Below are 20,783 nucleotides of genomic sequence, written 5' to 3' on the forward strand. Positions count from 1 at the left end.
TTTGAGATTGTAATTATGATAGCGCCCTATGAAAAGTTATTCCTCCCATTTTTCTGGATCTTGTGCTTGATTTGTTTGCTAAGTTGTAATGAAATTTATAATAAAAATCAGGCAATATGATTTATGGAAATTATTGATGTTTATATGATGTAATTGAATGTAATATATTTACCATTGTATAATAAAATAGCCAATATGATTTGATTTATATTTTTGTATTATAGCATAGTATATAACAATACAATAATCAAAAAAATTGACTTAAATTGCATTTCATACTATAAAATTAAAGAACAGCTCAGGAGATGAAGAATGCAGCCACTGAAAACAACATGAACCCCACACTTTCTTCCAGTATAGTTGATAAAGCTATTTGTTTACAATGACATGCAGATTATGCATATTTGAATAGCTTATTATTCTTAGAAATCAATCCATATTTAGTCTACAGTCCAACTTTGGATTCATGATTTCAGCTCATTCATTTCTGTTTTTATGACTGGAATTTTCTGATTCAAGAACAAAGTTTTAGCTTTGTGCAGATCATATGGCCTACATCAGACCAGTTTAAATTGGCCAAATAATAATCACTGGAATTTTTGCTGCTAGTGGCAAAATAATAACACACTTCAGCTTGAGTAATGTCTGCTTATTCAGTTTCCATACATGACTCAGTTTTCCACAGAAAATGTCCCTTCTTCCATTTACATCTTAACCACTTTAAAACCAATTATCGTTGGTATTGTTATCAGCATGATGTGCTGTAATGTGCAAGAACGAGAAAGCACAGATGGAGAATTGATACTGACAGAAAAGCATTACCAAGCAGATCATCTTCCAAATGAGTGCAATTGACCATAAAGTTGAACATAACAAAGCTGAATTGATGTTTCTGCTGGTGTCTGCACAATAAGCGTAAATCATGACTGGGAAATACAAAAAGTGTCTTTGTTTAGAGCCAGTTTAATTTTGAATTAGTCATAGAACTTAATGATGTTTGTTATTGGTTTTGAATGTCTGCTGTGTTTGACTGTTATGGACACTTTATTAGACTGAAAAACATGAAATTGTGACCAATTAGTTTGATTCAGGAGCTGTTTTGAGCCTAGCAACTTTCAAAGGAGTCTCAAACTGCAAAACACTCACACAACCAGTGAGTTAGAGCTAATTCAGTAGCTTTGTTTCCATCTGAAAATCCAAATAAAATTTATACGCAAAACTGGAATGTCCTATAATAGAAATGCAAATAAAGCAGCGTTTCCATCCAAATCAAAGAGAACAATAGCATGCCTTCCTGATTAACTTGCGCCTTGTGCATAAAAATAAGCGGATGGAAACATACACTCTCAGAAATGAAGGTACACGAGCTGTCACTGGGGTGGTACTTTTTCAGAAGGTACACATTTGTGCTGATAGGGTCAATATTGGTACCTCAAAAGTATATATTAGTAGGGCTGCACGATTCTGGCAAAGTTTTTTATTTATTTTTTTTTGCTTAAAACAAGTTCACGATTCTTTCTCACAATTCTGTAAGTGTAAAATAAAGGTATAAATAAAGGTTAGTATGATTAGCCTATTATTATTGTTAATTCTCAAACATATAGTAAAACAAAAGTAATAATATTAGGCCTGTGTGTAGGTCTGATGTTGCTTAAAATGCTAAATTTAGTATTATGGTGGATTTGGAACAGACTTTCAATATGTCCTGTTTGTTAATTCACAGTAAAATGATGACATCAGAATACAACTATTGATAATTATAAAATTGAATTATTTTATTTTTTCCTGCACGGCCCTCAAACAATCACTCACTGCAACAAACTGAACATTATTTACAACTTTATTACCGGTTATTCACAGCCTATGCAGGTTTTGTTCACTAAAGTAGGCGTCATTTGTGTGCACGCAAGTGCTCGCACGTTTTCGGCAATAAACAAACAGTGCATCAGCTCACGTGCGATTTTCACGGCAGCAAATACATAATTACATAAAGACATAAATGACATTTTTGGTGAATTATACGTTATATATACAGTATGTGACACTTTAATGCCATTTGATGGTGTCAGTGTTACTGTGAAGACTTCTGCGGTCGCCTTTTCTCCTGACATAGACAATATAATTAGCTAAATCAAAGAAAAAGCTGAATTAGGATCGTTCGTAGGGTCGAATCGAGATTGTGATCTTTTTTCGATTAATGGTGCTGCCCTATATATTAGTACTTTAAAAATTTTAAGACCATCACTTTTTATGTACTATGTACCCTTGTGGTATTAATATGGACCTTTTAGGTACAAATTTATACCTTTCGAAGCCAGTGAATGCTCAAGTACTTTTTATTTCTGAGAGTGTAGCTACAGACCTACAAAGCCAAATTAACCAGTTTAACCTAGGGTCCATTCTTCATTGCTCGCTTAAATGATTTGACAGATCCTGGATCTTTTAATCATGATGACTGATCTCTGGCTAATTTCATTCTTCAAACAAGTTTGCGAACCAGATTAAAATGTCTGGATGAACTGATCTGAGATCACTGCTTGTGTTGTGAAGGACAGATCTAAAATCATGATCAGCAATGCAACGATTAGCTGACAGCACAGCAGCGTAATGACATCATCTGATTAATATGCAGTTATCCCTGTGAGCAAAATTACATCAAATTAGCAGTAAACGATTTATTAAATAGAGCTGCAGGCTTTACACTTTCATGTCTCAAGAGTTTTCATCATCAGGGCTTTACATTAACACCCGCCAACCCGCCAAATGTGGGTAGATTTGAGCTGTGGCGGGTTAGACAGACTCCTCCACTAGCCACTTTGGCTGGTTGGAAATCATTTTTAAATTGTAGCTTTCTTAAAAGCAGAGTTTGACAATAAGCATGGCCCAATATTTGTGCAAATGTGATATTAGAATCGAGAAGCAACAGGACTGCCAAAAATAACTGTGCGAGCAAAAGAATGGTGAATACAGAATTAGAGCATGATCACTTGCGCAAACAACTGATGTGATGCGCGCGACTTAAAAAGCGCGCATGCGCTCCCGTTTACTTACGCAAAGCAACCATCCCTAGAGGAAGCGCAACAGGTGCGATTTGATCCCCTTTGAAATAGACTGGACAAAGAGCGATGATCTTGCACCCACAGTCCTGCTGCTTTCAAGAGCTCAAGATTTAAAAATATACACGTATTCTATTGTAAGCAGCAGCGGTCACTGCTTTCATTTTAATTATTCTTAGAAGAGATTATTAACAGGCCTAACATTACCTGTGTGCACGGTATGTTTCACTTGCTTTCTTTTGCTTACATTTATTTTTGTTAATATGGTTTAATTTATATATATATATATATATATATATATATATATATATATATATATATATATATATATATATATATATATATATTTACAATAACATTGCTTCAATGGGAGATTACTCCCTGTTTATGTGTAGTTAACTGGTAATCTGGGACTTTTAGCCAGGACAGATTACTGTGCATATTTTAAATACATGACAATAATTATTTTTTTAAATGTAATGTTTTTTTATATAGAAAAGTTTTGTTGAATTAAAACGTGCTCAAAAAAAGCTATATTTTCCTTGTTTTTACACATAAAAAAAATGTGGCTAAGAAATACTTATTTAGTGTGGTCAGGGATAAATTTGGTAAATCCTATATTGTACATATTGCTGTCAATTTCCCATTGTCGTTGTATTTGCACTGTCTGTATTTTTCTGTCATTTTATTGTATTTTGTACTGTCTGGAGCCAGCACCTAAGCCAGGGGTGCTCAATCCTGTTCCTGGAGATCTACCTTCCTGTACAGTTTAGCTCCTACCCTGATCAAACCCACTTGAACCAATTAACTAGGACCTGAAATCCACTTGATAATTACAGACAGGTGTGTTTGATAAGGGATTCAACTGAAATCTGCAGCATGGTAGATCTCCAGGAACAGGATTGGCCACCCCTGACCTAAGCTTTGCACTCATCATAGCACATATGCTGCTGATGATGTGACAATAAAAGTGATTTGATTTTGATTTGATTTGGTTTAAATCCTTAATTTTGAGCCCTAAAAAGTCGTAAATAAATGATTGCATTTTGACAAAACCAATTAGCTCATGGACACTGAGCAAGCTAATACACAATACACACAACAAGTTAAATGAATGAGGAGGCATGTGGACATACCATCTAAATCAAGTAGTTTAGCACGTCAAAGTCAAATTTAAGCAAAATATATTTTCCCAACAAGAAAAGTGTGGGTAGTGAAAATGGCGAGTGTCTAGTAATGTTGGAAATCTACTAGCCACAGTAGCTGGTGGTCAAAAAAGATAATGTCAAGTCCTGTTCATCATGTATTTCAATGCATATCAATGTATTTAGTTCTATATTTAGAGAAAATTTTCTTTATTATAGTAGCCTAAGCCTACTTAAGTTAATAACTGTATGAATTAATTTTGCATCAAAAAAGCATTTTGATATCAGTAAAGGTGTCTGCATCTTTTGCTAAGCATCAAATCACCTAGTTATGTATAATTATATATTAAATATATATTTACTATTTTCCCAAGTGTATATAACTACTGTAAGAAAATATCAGCATTTGGTACATACTTTCAGTATTATCTTTGCTTAAACTGACACAATCTAATCCTGTTTAAATGAAATGAACCTGCTCCCAAGCAGGTTTGAGCTACCAAAACTGTTGCTATGACAACAAGTCTTAAATGATTTTTGAAGAACGAAACAATCCTGGATCATTTATTATTTTTATGTTACACAAATTTGTATGGATTGTGTGAAGTAAACACTAAAATATTTGACCTTAAATTCACTGTAAATTACCGACTAATAATTGCATTATTTACAATTACATTTTGAGCTGAAACTTTACAGACACATCTTGTAAAAGTGGTAAAATAGGTGCCCTTTAAAACAATTTTAGCTGGTGAAAAAAACTGTTTTCTAATAGTTTTGGTCACCACTAAATATATTTTAATGTCGATGTTTTTACCTCATTTTCCATTCCCCACCAGTACATGTTATCAGTATGTAAATGAAAATGGTTTAGACTTTAGATGAAAACACCACTTTAAGATAAATTCTCATTTGCCTCCACTGAAATGTCACCCATATCAACCTAATCCTTGCTCTCCATCTCTCTGTGTGCAGAATATGCAGAGTTCCTACACTGCAAAGGGAGGAAGTTCGTGGACTTTGATGAAGTCCGGCAGGAGATTGAAGCAGAAACCGACAGGATTACAGGCTCCAATAAGGGCATCTCTCCTATCCCCATCAACCTGAGAGTCTACTCTCCTAACGGTAATGCAAAACTAGACCCTGGAGGAGCGCAGTTTCCCGCAGTCAGTCTGCTATTGGTGAAATGTCACTCTCCTCTGTCTTTGATCAACAGTATTGAATCTGACACTCATCGATTTGCCTGGGATGACGAAGGTGGCAGTGGGCGACCAGCCGCCTGACATCGAGCACCAGATTCGGGACATGATAATGCAGTTTATCACCAGGGAGAGCTGTCTAATCCTTGCCGTCACCCCAGCCAACATGGACTTGGCCAATTCGGATGCCCTCAAGGTGGCGAAAGAAGTGGACCCTCAAGGTGAGGGGATTCACAAGTCAAATAATGAGAGAAGCTGGATAGAGTTTAGGAAAACCTGAAAAATATACACCATGTAGTAAAGTTGTGCTGCTTTAGGAGAGAAAAGGCCATGATACTTAAATAAATGCAGTAAAAATGTGTAAATTATGGAGTCAATTATGGGACAAAATAAAGCAAATGCAGCTCATGAGCAAATTACGTTACTATACACCTGAAGGATGGGTCAATTAACAAACTCAAGCACAAAATATATTAAATTAATTACTATAATTGTAATTATTATTATTGCAGAAATTATTCACGTGTGTGTTTACACAGCTCGCCATGATTGTTTGTGTCCTCACAGCGTGTTTGTGTGCTCACAATCATGTTTTTTGTGCTTGAGTTTGTCATTCGTTCACAAGCTACAGTCGTGCACTCGCTTTTTATCATATGTAATTATATCACTAAAACTAAAGGCCCATGCACAGCGGGATACTTTTTGCTTGCGTTTTTTATTGATGTTTAACGCCTCGTGATTAAAGGGTGCCAATGTGATCGTGCACACCAACGCCAAAACGGCAGGCGTAAAAAAAGTGTCATTTTTTTAAGAAAGGCCTCATTTTGATACTGTACACTAAGTTGCTGAAGTTACACTAAATAGCACTTGGAGGCGCTCAAGGGCAAAACTGTCAATGCGAGCGCACATTGAAGAAGATGCCCAGAGGTGATATGAACATGGAGCTGCTTATTGCATTGGTGAACAATAATCATTTCTTCATTGCTAGAGCTGCTGCTTGAACCATCCATGCTTATTCAAATCGCCAGTAACTTTAACAACAATTGTTTTAACTTTCTGTTTTCTTCTTTTGTGTTACAAGCGGTTGTTAGAAGCTTAAAGTTGTGTAACGCCGTCTAATGTCAAGGAGCGAATTTTTTTTTTTTTTTTTTGTTTTTTTTTTGCATACTCTTCTGCTCAATGCCAGTGAAAGTCACTTGTTTGAATCTGGAAAAGTATTTCGAAAAATAATGACGATAAACGCAAACAAAAAGTGTCCCGGTGTATACGAGCCTTAAGACTGTGATTATTTAAAAAATTGTTCTTTAAAGTGTTAAATAAACTATACCCTAAACAAAATATAAATATTATATAAACACCTGAAATGACAAATTATAAAAAAATACTCGTGAAACATAAATATCAAGAATCTAAAAGTCAAGCTATAATAATAATAATAATAATAATAATAATAATTGTGTAATAATAAAAATACCAAACATTCCTTAAAATTAAACTACAATGAAAATATAAAAGCAAGTTTATACCCTATAAATTGTATAAAATATTAAATAAATAAATAAATTGACAAATTAATTATTCAAACTATTTAATATGAAATAAATACATTTATTTGTTTATTTCATATTAAATGAATTGTTTGAATGATTAATTTGCAAATAAACCTGAATTTAGAATTTTTTTGATAAAACATTTTTTGAGAGAAATGTGTGAATCCTTTGTATTGACCAGAAGGATCAATAATATGTTTTGTTGTGTTTAACAGGACTGCGTACCATTGGTGTAATCACTAAACTGGATTTAATGGATGAGGGTACAGATGCCCGGGATATCCTGGAAAACAAACTTTTACCACTTCGTAGAGGTTTGTACTTTATACACATTCACATTTAGTTGGTCATAAATACACTACAGACGATAATAGTATTCTAGGACAATACTCATCACCAAAAACACGGCAGCCCAACTCAATCTAAACAGGCTAAATTGCATTTTTTTTGTGCAGGATTGGGAGTGAAGGTACTTTCTGAGTGTGAAGAGAAGTATAGCTGTTTATGGGGCCGTTCACATATCGCGTCTTTTGCACGCACAATTTCGTTAATTCCAATCGAGGTGTGCATCTTGCAAGCAAATTGGGAGTGCTTATTGTGCGTGCTACCATTCACTTGCGAACCCAGTTTAAAACAGCTAGTCACATGACAAGAATTAACCGGAGCCTAATTACCTCAAACACAGAACACCCAAACATTGCTGTGCTTTTTCATACTATGCATGCATGGTTTCAGGTATCCAGTTTTCTTCGTGTCTTCTTTTGTGTTTAAAAAAAAGAAAAAAAAGAAAAACACAAACAGGTTTGGAACAAGAAAATGATAAGAAATTTTACGCTTTAGGCAAACTCTTTAAGTCTTTTGAATATGTCAAGCTGCTGTGATCAATCCATTGTAATGTTTCTTAGTGAATATTAAATCTCTGAAAGAGCTGCAGTTTATTTTGAATTTGTATTGGTGTATTTTATGTTTTTGAAAGCAACTTTAAAGTAAAGTATTTAGTAATCTAATTACTTATTTCGTGGAGTAATTAGTAATGTAATCAGATTACAGTTTTCTAGTAGTAATCAGTAATTTGTTATAGATTACTTTTTAAAAAAATCTTCCCAACACTAATCATCACTGAGTAAACATGTTTGTTTATCTATCTGACTCAAATTGTAGTTAATGTGAACAGATTCAGTTTTAGAAAAAAATAAATAAATCATTATCATGTGCTATGAATTGGGATGTAAACACATTTTCCAAGACGTTTGTTGACATACTTTACAGTCTTTGGAAAGTTATTTCTTGTCCTAACTTGTTTTGCTCATTTCTTTCTCTGTATTTTCACATTCTCTCTTGTTTCTTTGCTGCTGTAAGATGCAGTTGATATTTTTGGTCTATGATATCAGTTAAATTATGATAAATAAACTGTACTGCACACATTTCTCCTATTGTATGATTTGAATGCCCAAACCATCCAGCACAGACAGGCACCCTCTAATGTGATTTTTCCCTTGTCGTAGGTTATATCGGTGTAGTGAACCGGAGTCAGAAAGACATTGATGGCCGTAAGGACATTCGTGCTGCGCTGGCAGCAGAAAGGAAGTTTTTCCTGTCCCACCCTAGTTACAGACATATGGCTGAAAGGATGGGAACGCCACACCTGCAAAAAGCCCTCAACCAGGTACAACCACATCACCGTCTGAAGCTGTTGTACTGCTGCTTGCCACACTTCTCAATAGTTTAACTCTTATGGGCATTGCAGTAACTTTAAAATGATTTCTTATCAGAGTTTTTGCGGGGTCTTAAAGTCTAAACTTTAAAAAAAATGACATTTAAGGCCTTAAAAAGTCTAAATACACTCTTCTAGGTCTTAAATATTTTTGCACAGAAACTGGTCCATGAACTGTGCAATGTTACTTATAAAGTTTGTGTCTCTGACAAAGTCCCATACATCAATAGTCTTTTCCGGTCCCTCTTTTAACAAACGGACGACAAATCCTCTGCTGCAGGGTGGATTACTGCATTAATCACCAGAAAGCTCACTCATTAATGTTCACTTATCTTCAGTCATGATCAGTCCCACACACCCCTACACTCCACTAGTGTTTTAAGGGAAAGGAGCATTCATGTTTTACCGAATCCAGCACTTTATATTTGATATTGTATTGTCTTGACGGCAATACGAACAAGCAAAATATCAAAACAAATGACAAATAATTTAAACAACTTGTGAGTCGAACCTTTTTGTTAAAAACAATGCACTATCAGATTTAAACATTAGCTGGGTGTTTTGATTCATTTAGAGCTTTGTTGTTTTGTTTTTGAAGGTAATTTTTAATAACCCATATTAATCTTACATGTTCGTACTACCAGAACTGTGCAAGTTCTTTTTTTGGCTTTTACAAACATGAATAAATTGAATAAACTTGATTAGGTAAATTAGTGTTGTCCAAAGTATTGAGATCAATACCAGTCACTACAGAAATTTTCAAAACGTCCATTCTTGCTAACATTTGAGCACTGTTGAGCATGTTCTTAACACCCCTGATTGGCCATTGTGTTCCCATGCTCAACAGAACTGCCTGTGATTGGCCGTGAAACTCATCAGTTCACCATTCTTCATTGCAAACACAGATACATGAGCGTTTAACAGTCACATTGATCAACTGTATTGTCTATAAGCTTACATACGAGCCATCCGCTGATGGATCAATTAATCTAAGTGGCTTTGAAATTCTTAATGTTCTTGTATTTGTGTGAATAGTGGTGAACTGATGATCTTTACAGCCAATCACAGTCCTTTCTGTTGAGCAAGTGACCATGGAAAATGAACGTTTTTGTATCATTTGGTTCTAAAGTCGATACTTTGGACAATTCTCGCTGCAAAAGTCATATTGGGCTTGCATGTTTTCACTGATTTTTTTTTATGTGAAACTGAGCTCTGTGGAAGATCGAATGCGAAGTGCTGAAGGGGGTGGGCATGACTCAATAATCATTTCATCTAAAGGTTTTTTTCATAATCCTTAGAGGCCTAAATCAAAATAGATCTCTGACTATTTGCACAGTCCTAGTATCGGTATGTTTGCCTAAAGCTGCGTTCACACTGCACTTTTTCCCCCATAGACTTTCATTCATACGCATGCAAATGTGTCAGCCTGGAAACGCCAGCTCATGCGACATGTTTTGCCGATTGCTGCGTTGGAAAGTTCAAGCTTGATGAATTCTGACCTGCGAAATTGCATCATGTGACTGCATGAGAGCAATCTTAGATCAAAACATGACATCTCTGGACATTTAAAATATGGACCAATTGCTCGCTTTTTAAAATGTCTAATCATCTTGTTTAATTCCACCCATCTTCACAGTGCCATACTACAGAATTGCGCAAGCTCAAACTTTAGTGTGACGGCAGCTTTAAGCTTTGTGCAAACCAGGTTATTTATCCCTTATGTTTATCGCCAGGCAGGGATCGATATTGCGACCATTTTGGTCACATATGGGCCCGAAAATTGATCTATGCGACCTCAAAATATTTTTGGGAGCATTTGTGCGAGTGCATAAAATTGTTGTGTGCGACCAGTTGTTAATGCAAAATGTTCACCACATGTGCAGATTCGGGAGACATTCACGCAGAATGCAACTTTACACTTAAAACTCAGGAATGGTTTAAAACCAGTTGCAGTAATGCTTGCACTGCGTTCGCGCTCTTCTTATTGGCCCACTGCTCTAGATCTGAACGCGAATGGATTGGTTAATATCAGCTGTCAATCACTCTGTCAGTGCCTTCTGGCTTGGGATGACGGAGAGAGCAACTACCGTGAAAAATTGTAAAGCGCTGAAGAAGAGAATGAAAAAAGTTAAAGCCATAAAAATTAGGCCAAATAAAAATTACCATTGATTTTCTTTATTTTTTTTATTTGCAATTTCTTTACAAGTATGGATTTGCACAAATAGCTAACCATTTCAGAAAATGTTTGCATAGAGTCCCCGCCTATATCATGTTCTCACTTCTTGTTTTTGTATTTTTAGCAATTGACCAACCACATCCGGGACACACTTCCCGGCTTGCGGAGCAAACTCCAGTCTCAGCTTCTCTCTCTAGAAAAAGAAGTGGAAGAGTATAAGAACTTCCGCCCAGATGACCCTACTCGAAAGACCAAGGCCCTGCTGCAGTGAGTGACTATCATGACTAGCTTTGCTCGTAACTAATTCTAGCAGTTTCTAACTCTGAGTTCTGCTTTTTTAGGATGGTCCAGCAATTTGGTGTGGACTTTGAGAAGTGCATTGAGGGATCCGGAGATCAGGTGGACACTGCAGAGCTGTCTGGAGGTGCCAGGATTAACCGAATCTTTCATGAGCGCTTCCCCTTTGAGCTGGTCAAGGTGCATACTTGTTTCGCCTGTCTGTGAATTCATAATGTTGATCTGAGTCAGTGTTGTAAGTTACTAAAATTGAATAAATTCTAGATTACTTTGCTAATTAATGTAAGAAGTAATCAGATTACTAATTACTACATTTTCAAGTTACTTTGATAACCTGAAAAAATCTAAAAAGCACTGAAGTGAAAATTGTTGTTCTCTCACGAATTTAATGTTGACTGAAAAATGATACAAAGGCTTTTTTTGATTCATATTCTGCTTTAAGTCAGGGGTACCCAAACTTTTCAACCCACAACCCCCAAAATAGAAATCCCTGTGAAATGCAGAAGTTCGTTTCTTTCCATTTGTGTGGATTATTAAATGCCATAACACTCTCACCAGTCCTTACTCCTTATTTGTGTCTTATACCCCAGTTTGTCACAGGGGCGTGAATGAAATGTTCATGAGGTAATGTGAAACTGGCGAACTTCAGTTAAAGTCACCCAAAATTACAGGAACTCTTACATCAAAGCACTTCACTTAAACACCTTTTAATTATATTATTGTCTATTAAGGGAAGTTTATGGATAAAATTTTGTATTTCTAATAGTTTAATAAAATGTATTTGATTTTTTTGGAAATCACCAAGCAACACCCATCCCCTACCCCTACTAGGAATGGGCAGGTATAACTGCACATGACAAATGACAAAGTTATCATTAATTTCCAAAAGAGAGTAGTCCGGGAGCTGCGTGGAGTTCCGATCATCTCCATATGCGGAACGTTATTTATATGTATTTTTTTACATTTTTAAAAAAATTTTAATGTTGTCTCCACATTCCCTCCCAAATTTTAAGTGGTCTTTGAGTTTCTTGTATTGTTCATTCATTCATTCAACCATGGTCAATGCACGGGGAATAGAGGCTCTTTTTGCACTTTTGTTTGGACACCATGAGAATCTTTCCCATGGTACACAACAACACTGAAAATTCTGTGTGACTGCCACAAAGGGGCCTATTACGACAGTCGTGTCCAAATGTTGTGTGCAGTGGAAAAGCGGCTTGAGATTCTGACGTTACGATAAACTTGGATAAAAATATCATGGCATTGTGATTACTGCTCTAAAATCTGTTCTTTTTAAATGTCTGAGTAAAAACTAAAAAGTCAAAATGTGCTTCAAAGGCATTCTGGTCTAAATATTGCTTTTTTGAGGATCTAAAATAGACCGCTTAATAGACTAGCTAGAAGAGGTCTAAAGTCCAGCGCAGAGCGCGTCAGTTGTGCGCCTCGCTTAAACATTGCTTAATACACACAGAATGTGCAGCAATACGCAAATGTCTTTACAAATAAAAAGGAATTAAAGAATTCAAATATTACAAAAATGATCACTTTCAACATAAATGTAAGAACCACTGCCTTCATGCCGCCTTCATTACTGGGAGGCATTTTCAGATTATTGATGACAACATGGTTTTGTATCACTTTATTAATACTAGTAGTATTATTTATTATATGCATATTTATATTTGTTTTATTAAAAACAAGCTTAGATTTGTCCACCTGTCAGGTTTTAGACCATATGGGGCATAGCATGTGTATTTGGAAATAACTTGTTAATAGTTCCTTTATTCGTTTGCTGCAAATTAGAACTGAATTTAGAAATTGTTTTGAAACAAATCTTTGTGCTTAACAAACAAAATTAATTGTGTATAGGCTAATGGATGTCTGTGCGTACAACACGTTTCCCTGTCTACGAGAGTTAGGGAGTTGCACTTTGTGCCAAGATTGTTAAAATAGAGCCCTGAGTGTCATTGCACATAAACTCTGAAACTCTCTACCACGCTCACTCCGTTCTGCTAATAATATCTCAGAATTCAAATCTTTACTTAACTCTGTTTTCTGATTGCTACACTTCTGCTCTGTCAAACTGACCACTTTATCTGATCCACCTGTACTCAGCTCATTTGTCTCTTAGATCTTGCATTTGCATTTCAAGTTTGTTATATTTGACTTCTTGTATGTTTGTATGCCAAATGCTGTCTTTACACTTATCTGATTGTAATATCTCTTATTGTCACATTCTTTGTAAAGTGCTCTTGAGCTCTGGAAAGGCGCTATATAAATAAAAAACAAAAAAATATTATTATGTTTGCCCAAAGCTCATTATCAACACTGAAATTCTGCCTCTTCTAAATATCATCTATTCACATCTAAGATTTCATATTTAATCTTACATTTATATTTATTTAAATTATCTGATTTTGTACATACATTTTAAAATATGACATTATTTTTGCCTAATATACATTAAAACCAAAATGTCCAATAGATGGTGCTAAATCTCTTTCTTTGTCACTAAATTGTTCATTCAGATTCATTGTTGTCTTTAAACATTGCTGGCTGGAGATTTTTAATTTTTTCCATGCATTTACACTATGCATTTAGACCTAGACTCCCTGTGTTCTACTACCGGTCACAATTGTGACCAAAGATGAAAAAAATTTTCATAGTCTTTCAATTATTTTTAGAGAAAATTGATATTGATTGTTTAATAACAATACAAATAGAACACAAATTCATATATGTCATCTCTGAAAAAAAATTGGCATTAAATGCGTCAAATCTGTAAAAAAAAAAAAAAAAGTCAAGACTTTCATGAACCTTTAATGTGGCTATTTATGTAACATGTTTTACTCAACTCTGGTCTAACTGTCTGTGAACAATACATTGATCTTAAGATAACAAGTCACCACAAGTTCCCAGAAAACCCCGGTATGTGATACACAGGTGCAGAAGTGACTTTCTGTCTTTCTCTTTCAGATCGTGTTTGATGAAAAGGAGCTCCGGAGAGAAATCAGTCACGCCATTAAGAACGTCCATGGTGTCAGGCAAGTGGCGTCCCATTGACTGTAGCACTTGTCAACTGCAGGTCATACGACGACTAGAAACCACAGCACTTTTATGTCCTGTGTTCACTCACTAATACTCCAGTCTTTCACTCCATTCACACTTTCTCTCTCTCTCTCGTGTGTTATTGTAAGGCCATGCTTTCACATCACAACTGCCAGATCACTGTACTGCCCACGCTACATGTTGATCTTATTATATGTTTTAGTTAAAAAACCAAAACAAATATTACATCTGTTCATTGCCGTTTTTCAGTATTTTCTATATTTTTGTACTCAAATCCTTTAAGTTTAAAGTACATGCCATTATTTCACTGACAAATGTTGTGAGCACAGTATTACAAGTCGAGAGTGCATTCATAGAGCTAGCGAATCCCTTTTCTCCTCTATTCCTTTGTGTCCTCTATTCATGCACAACTTCTCACACACTCACAAATGTATGCTGCTTGTGCGCTCTCAGTAGACTACTCAAGTGCGAATTGTCTACTCTCACTCAGTGAGATGATGCGGACTTTCAATTTGTGCCTTGTGTTTCCTCTTCCATTGATGCTTTTGCTCTTCAGAGATTTTTCGTATAAATTAGTTCTCTCAAGAACATTGACAGGATTTATATTTTATGAGTTTATTTTATGAGTTCAGTATAGTCAATACTAAAGTATGCTGAAGCATTCGTTAACAAGGTGTTGTAAATACTATAACATATACTATGCCAGGGATGTCGAACTTTCTAGAGGGCCGCAGCCCTGCACAGTTTAGTTCCAACCCTGCTCCAACACACTTGCCTTGTAGGTTTTAAACAACCCTGAAGGACTCAAAATCAATTAATTAGCGTTGGAACTAAACTGTGCAAAGCTGCTACCCTTTTTTTGCTTGACATCCCTGTACTTGGCTATACCTAGTGTCAAAAGCACTATTTAAATATTTGCATCTTTACCTGAATGCGCTCTCAATTTGTAATACTGTGCTGAGGACCTTTTGTCAGTGAATTAACGCAATAAAAGTAGTGCTGTCAACAAGTTATTTGTGATTAATCACATTCAAACGAATGTTGTATTTATATAAAATATATTTTTGTACTGTGCATATACAGATAAAACCAGAAGTTTACATACAATAAAGTCAAGTTTACACACAATAAGATTATTATGCCTCTGAAAGAGCTTAGATGATGATGTCAAGGTTTTGGAAGTTTCTGATTGGCTTATTGACAATATTTGAGTTAATTGCAGGCACAACTGCAGAATGGTATTTAATGAAAACCTCAAACACACTGCTTCCTTTTGTGACAGCCTGGGGAAATCAACAAAAAGCCAGATCACAGTTGGCTAAATTAGGGAGCATGTGGACTCTCCGATCTCAGTTTTGAACTGCAATTTTTCGATAACACATGCAACACTTCAGTTTATTACAGCTTATTTCAAACAAGAGTTATTACTAGGATCTTTCTTAGGAGACCCTAAAAATCAAATTCTTGTCTACAAACCTCAAAAACTGTGTTATGAGGGCATGGCCAAAAAAATTCAAATGACTGAGTAATCTTGTTGACTCTGAAATGTGTTTTTTTTCCCAACAGCGAGCCACCCTCACCTGTCCATTTATTATTTAGGATTCACATTTTTGTTTTAGTCTTTGTGACCTTTTATTTCCATCCACTTCACCTTCAGTTATCCCATTGTCACTTGGTTTTGTATCTGTTGTTGTTTAATCTTCACATCAATGTCACAGATATCTGTCTTTTGAGTTATTTTTTGGCCACTATTGTTGTTCCTTGTTTTCTTTCTCCTCCATGTTTGTGTCTGTCCTCTTACGTCCTGCTGTCTGTCTGTCCTGTGCGTTCTCAGAACTGGGCTGTTCACTCCAGATCTGGCGTTTGAAGCCATCGTGAAAAAGCAGATCATTAAGCTGAAAGAGCCCTGTCTGAAATGTATCGATCTGGTTATTCAGGAGCTCATCAACACATTCAGGCAGTGCACCAACAAGGTACTGCAGTAACCCAGCCTGGCCATGGAGGGGCTTCCTGTGAGGGGGTCACACTACACCTGAGGCAAACAGACAGTGCTTTCAGCCAAAAGCACAGAGGGAAGAGGTAGAGGTTGAGCAGAAGGCTGCGAGTAGTTTGCGTGTCGGTGTGACCTCCTCGGCCCCCCTGACTGCCTCATTCGCTGGCTCTGCTGTCGTGTTGGGGTGTTGTGACAGTCTTGTGACAAGAAGATGAACGGAGAATGACACTCTCTGGTCATCTGTGGTCTAAAGGGACGAGTCGTAGGTGCTTGCAACATCCAATCTAATGTATCTCTGTAGAGTCCCAATGACATTTAAATACTTTTAAGGCCCATTCAAACCAAGTCAGAAATTATGGCGGATGTAGTATGTCTAAATTCCAATCATACTATTATTTTTTACCATATAGCAGTGGCCCCAACCTTTTTATCTACACGAATTGGTCAACGCTTGATAATTTTACTGCAGTCTAGGGGGTGGGGTGCTAGGCAACCATTAACCATTTTCTCAGAGGATGACAACCTGACAAATCATTGCTCCCTTGTTTATACAAGTTTTTTTATATATGGAGAAAATTAAAAAGACACTTCCTCCAGCTTCCTCTAGTACCTTCGGGGGGATCCCGAGGCGCTCCCAGGCCATCCAAGAGACATAGTCGCTCAAGCCTTAGCTTTCCTCGATCTTCCCTAAGGCCTTATCCAGGTGGGACATGCCTGAAACACCTCTCTAGGTAGGCGTCCAGAAAGGCATCTGAATCAGATACCTGAGCCACCACAGCTGACTTCTCTCGATGTGGACCAGTACCAACTGATACACGAACCGGTACCAGCCCAGGGGTTGGGGACCACTGCAATATTGAACAAAGGTGCTCAACCCTGTTCCGGGAGATCTACTGTACCTTCCTGCAGAGTCTTGCTCCAACCCCCATCAAACACAACTAAACCAAGTAGGATCTAAAGAAGCTATTGTAAGACAGACCTGTCGTTAAAGACAAGTGTGTTTTATCAAGGTTGCAGCTCAACAGACAACGTGATTGGTTCTACAGGAAGGTAGATCACCAGAAATAGGGTTAAACGCCCATAATATAGAACAAACTTTTCTACGGTCGTGTAGAAAACTCTAATTCAAATGTAGTATCTACACATGCATTCGTCAAATATGCCAAGTACAAAAAGCAGATGAATTTGTTGTTACTATCATAAAAAAACAAACAAAAAAAAAGCTTTGCACAGCTGCAGTCTTTTTGAAATTGAGTTTGAGACCTATGCTGTATATGTAGATGAGTTATTTTGTTGTGTTGGACTTAAACTGACTTGGCTTTTGGTATGTCTATTGTTATAAAAATATATAATGTATTTGTAGTTTATGGATGTGAAAACCTATGACTGCCCCTTTGGACATTAGTTTGTATCTTTTCATAGATTATCAATGATTAATCAACTAAAAGTTTCCTTCTTTTATTCCTCTCTTTCTCTATGCTCTTTTCCCCTGCCCTCTTTTTAACACCTCAACACTTATTCTCCCCCTGCCCAACGGCATCTCTGACCTACTCAGAACGGGGTTGTTCACCCCTGACCTGGCCTTTGAGACTATAGTGAAAAAACAGATCCACAAACTGAAAGAGCCCAGCCTGAAATGCGTGGACCTGGTGGTGTCCGAACTCACCACTGTCGTCAGGAAAAGCTCTAAGAAGGTAACCAAGTCGGATCACCAGAGGCGGAATCCAAATCCAAATCTCCTCCTCCCTTCATTCCCACACGCATCCACCTGCCCAATCAGCTTTCACCTGTGTGAAATCAGCCCCACCCTATTTGCCACACCCATTATATATGTGTGTGTGTCTGCGATGTGCGATGTGCTCACGTCTCTTATGTCTGGTTCCATAATGAAAGCCATACATTTCCATATCCCATGCGAGTCCAACAAAAAGCAATCAAACTGTTTGGAAAAAAAAAATCGATATTCGTTGGTTAGGTCCCAACTCTTTGTTGCTTCATTATAGCATCAGCCTGCCAAACACTTTGACTGTTAAAGTAAAGAACATACAGTGACAGATGCTTTTCCTCCTGGCCCAGACACAAAAGGCTGCTGCTGTTGTCATAGCAACAAAGAACTCATCATCTGCCATCTTGTGGTCATAGGAAGAAATGCAGTGCAATTCTTATGTCGATTCCCTCCTCCTTCCACCTGTGTAACACTTTTTTTTCCTTCCTTGAATCTTTTCACTGTTTCACTCTCAGATTTGGAAGAGTATTTATGGTGTTTAAACCTTAGGGTTTTAATAATTAAGTTTTAATGACTAGGGATGGAAATCTTGAGTCTCCTTTAATTTAGGTTCTTCGGTTATACTATGGTTCAACCAAAAATGCACATTTATTTAATAGTTTACTCAATCTCCCCTCATTCCAGACGTGTTTAGGTTTTGTTTTTTGTTGAAGAAAATAAGGTGATCTAAAGAAAGCTGGAAACTGGGAACAACTTGCATTTTTTGATTTCTGTTATGGATTTAATGTCTACCGTTTTTTAGCGTTCTTCTAAATAACTTATTGTATGTTCAGTTCAAGAAATAAAGACCTTTGGAAAGGATGCACTTCAGGAAAACTACTCCTTTGATAGTTCTCTTTGTATATACCACAGAATTATTGATCCTAATTTTACCTTCTTTTTTTAAAGCCCAAGTTGTCATAACATACAAAGAATGTAAACAAAGGATTGAAAAAAGAAAAAATCAGTACCTACTTTCATACTTTTTTAATGGCAGTCTTTTATTGTGCATTAACTATGTTTATAAAAAAATGAGAATAATTTGAATGAAATATTGATTGGTTGTTGACTTATTTTAGTCATTATAAAAAACATCAATTAATAGTTTCCAATACATGGTTCCGAATATTGATTTCCCTTCTATTGTTGCAATTCTTTTAAATTATTTATACTCAAATCCTGAAAGCTAGGCCTAAAGTTAAGCATTGCTGCACCTGGTCAGTACCTGCATGGGAGGCCACATGGGAAAGCTAGGTTGCTGCCGGAAACAATAATGTTCAGCTGCATGCCCGCAGAACCACACACGTTTCAGGCACACACAATCCAGCAAACACGATCTAGACAAACCATATATGGTTATGACGGATGTTAATGTTATTAATGTCTTCTCGGACATTGTCATCAGTATATCATTTATATATTGTTAATAAATATTGTACATAATAAACAATAGTGTTTACTGTTTCCCAAATATTGCGATCGAGACGGGCGAAAGGGGAGCATTGTTTCCAATCACCATTCAATATGAGCGACTGAACAGATTTTCTATCAGTCATCATAGATGATCAGTCATTATTATCTGACAGAGTCAATTTAGCGATACTCGTTTGCTGGTCTTGCTGAACGATCTAAAATGGACAGGTTTAGTTTATATAATGGATTAATTAATAATGAAGGAAATAATAGCAGGTTAATAAAGGTAATATTAATCTGCTAATAAAAGGTAATAATCAGCAATACATGTTCATATAGTCAAATATTTATAGATTATAAAATGACACATACTGTACCATAACCAGCTGTTAAAAATTACTCAATAGTAATAGTAAGTGAATTATGGATATGGTTATTTGAACCAATTAATTCAAGCGAACCATCAGAATCTGTTCAAGGAAACAGATCTGTCAAATCACGTGTGATCAAAGGGCAAATTATTATTATTAATGAGTTATTTCTAATGAAAAATATAGTTGTTTCCCTTTATGCAATCAACTCTCAAACCTCAACACCATTAAAACAAATTGCCTGCAGACATAGACTTATTTTATTATATATATATATATATATATATATATATATATATATATATATATATATATATATATATATATATATACATATATATATAAACCTTTAATGCTTTACTAAAGAACAACAAAGTCACTTATGTCCTGGATTTATTGAGGTTAAGTAAATTAACTGAAATTTTTAATTTTGGAGTATACTTTTTTTCTATTCTCATTAGAGTATTAGTACACTGTAATGTTACTTACTGTAAACTGACAAGTACTTGAACCTTATTTATAGTCAGGAGAATGCCTCTTGTTGGAGTCAAGATGGCCTACCTTATATCCTAACCTGTAAACTATTGAGAATTAGTTGACATGTGGTTGAAATGTAATTTATAGTCAACAAAATGTGCAAATGGAAGCATCAAAAAAATAAATAAATAAATAACAACACTGACATAATAAACATTTGGCTGTAGATTTGGAAAACTTATTTACATATCCCAACTTGAGTCATACCAAATATTACATTTTGTTTACTACTCTTCGAAGTTGGTTGACTCTCAATTCCTAGCTGGGAGTGAATGCTGCCTTATCTGCATAACTTGCTGAAAAAAGTCCAAAACTGCATGCTTGTTTGCCTATATGCTCTTTCTTCCACTGATTGTTCTTGTGCACGGTGGCTTAAGCTAAAGCTAGTCCTCACGTCGGCCTCTGTGAAAAGGTCTGATCGTGGTTAGTTTGCAAAGTGTGCATGTGTGTGTGCACTTGTGCCACATGTATGCTGTAGACTGCATCTCTTTGGTGTTT

At 36.1% G+C, this 20,783-nt stretch overlaps 1 protein-coding gene across 35 annotated transcripts in view; it reads left to right on the forward strand.

The window, feature by feature from the left end:
- Nucleotides 1–20,783, forward strand: part of dnm2a (dynamin 2a) — a 90,891-nt gene that overhangs the window by 28,592 nt on the left and 41,516 nt on the right. For 22 of the 35 annotated variants that reach the window (XR_012399857.1, XR_012399856.1, XR_012399837.1 and 19 more), the window contains 8 exon segments: nt 5,177–5,326; nt 5,418–5,621; nt 7,166–7,264; nt 8,456–8,616; nt 10,965–11,107; nt 11,182–11,317; nt 14,114–14,181; nt 16,041–16,179. Coding sequence is in view for 28 of the 35 variants with exons in the window: in XM_073941991.1 (XP_073798092.1) it covers nt 5,177–5,326; nt 5,418–5,621; nt 7,166–7,264; nt 8,456–8,616; nt 10,965–11,107; nt 11,182–11,317; nt 14,114–14,181; nt 16,041–16,179 (1,100 nt within the window). In the remaining 7 variants the exon portion in view is untranslated. 35 annotated transcript variants of the gene reach the window in all.

This window comes from Danio rerio, chromosome 3 (assembly GCF_049306965.1).
Source record: "Danio rerio strain Tuebingen ecotype United States chromosome 3, GRCz12tu, whole genome shotgun sequence".
NCBI classification, from domain to species: Eukaryota; Metazoa; Chordata; class Actinopteri; order Cypriniformes; family Danionidae; genus Danio; species Danio rerio.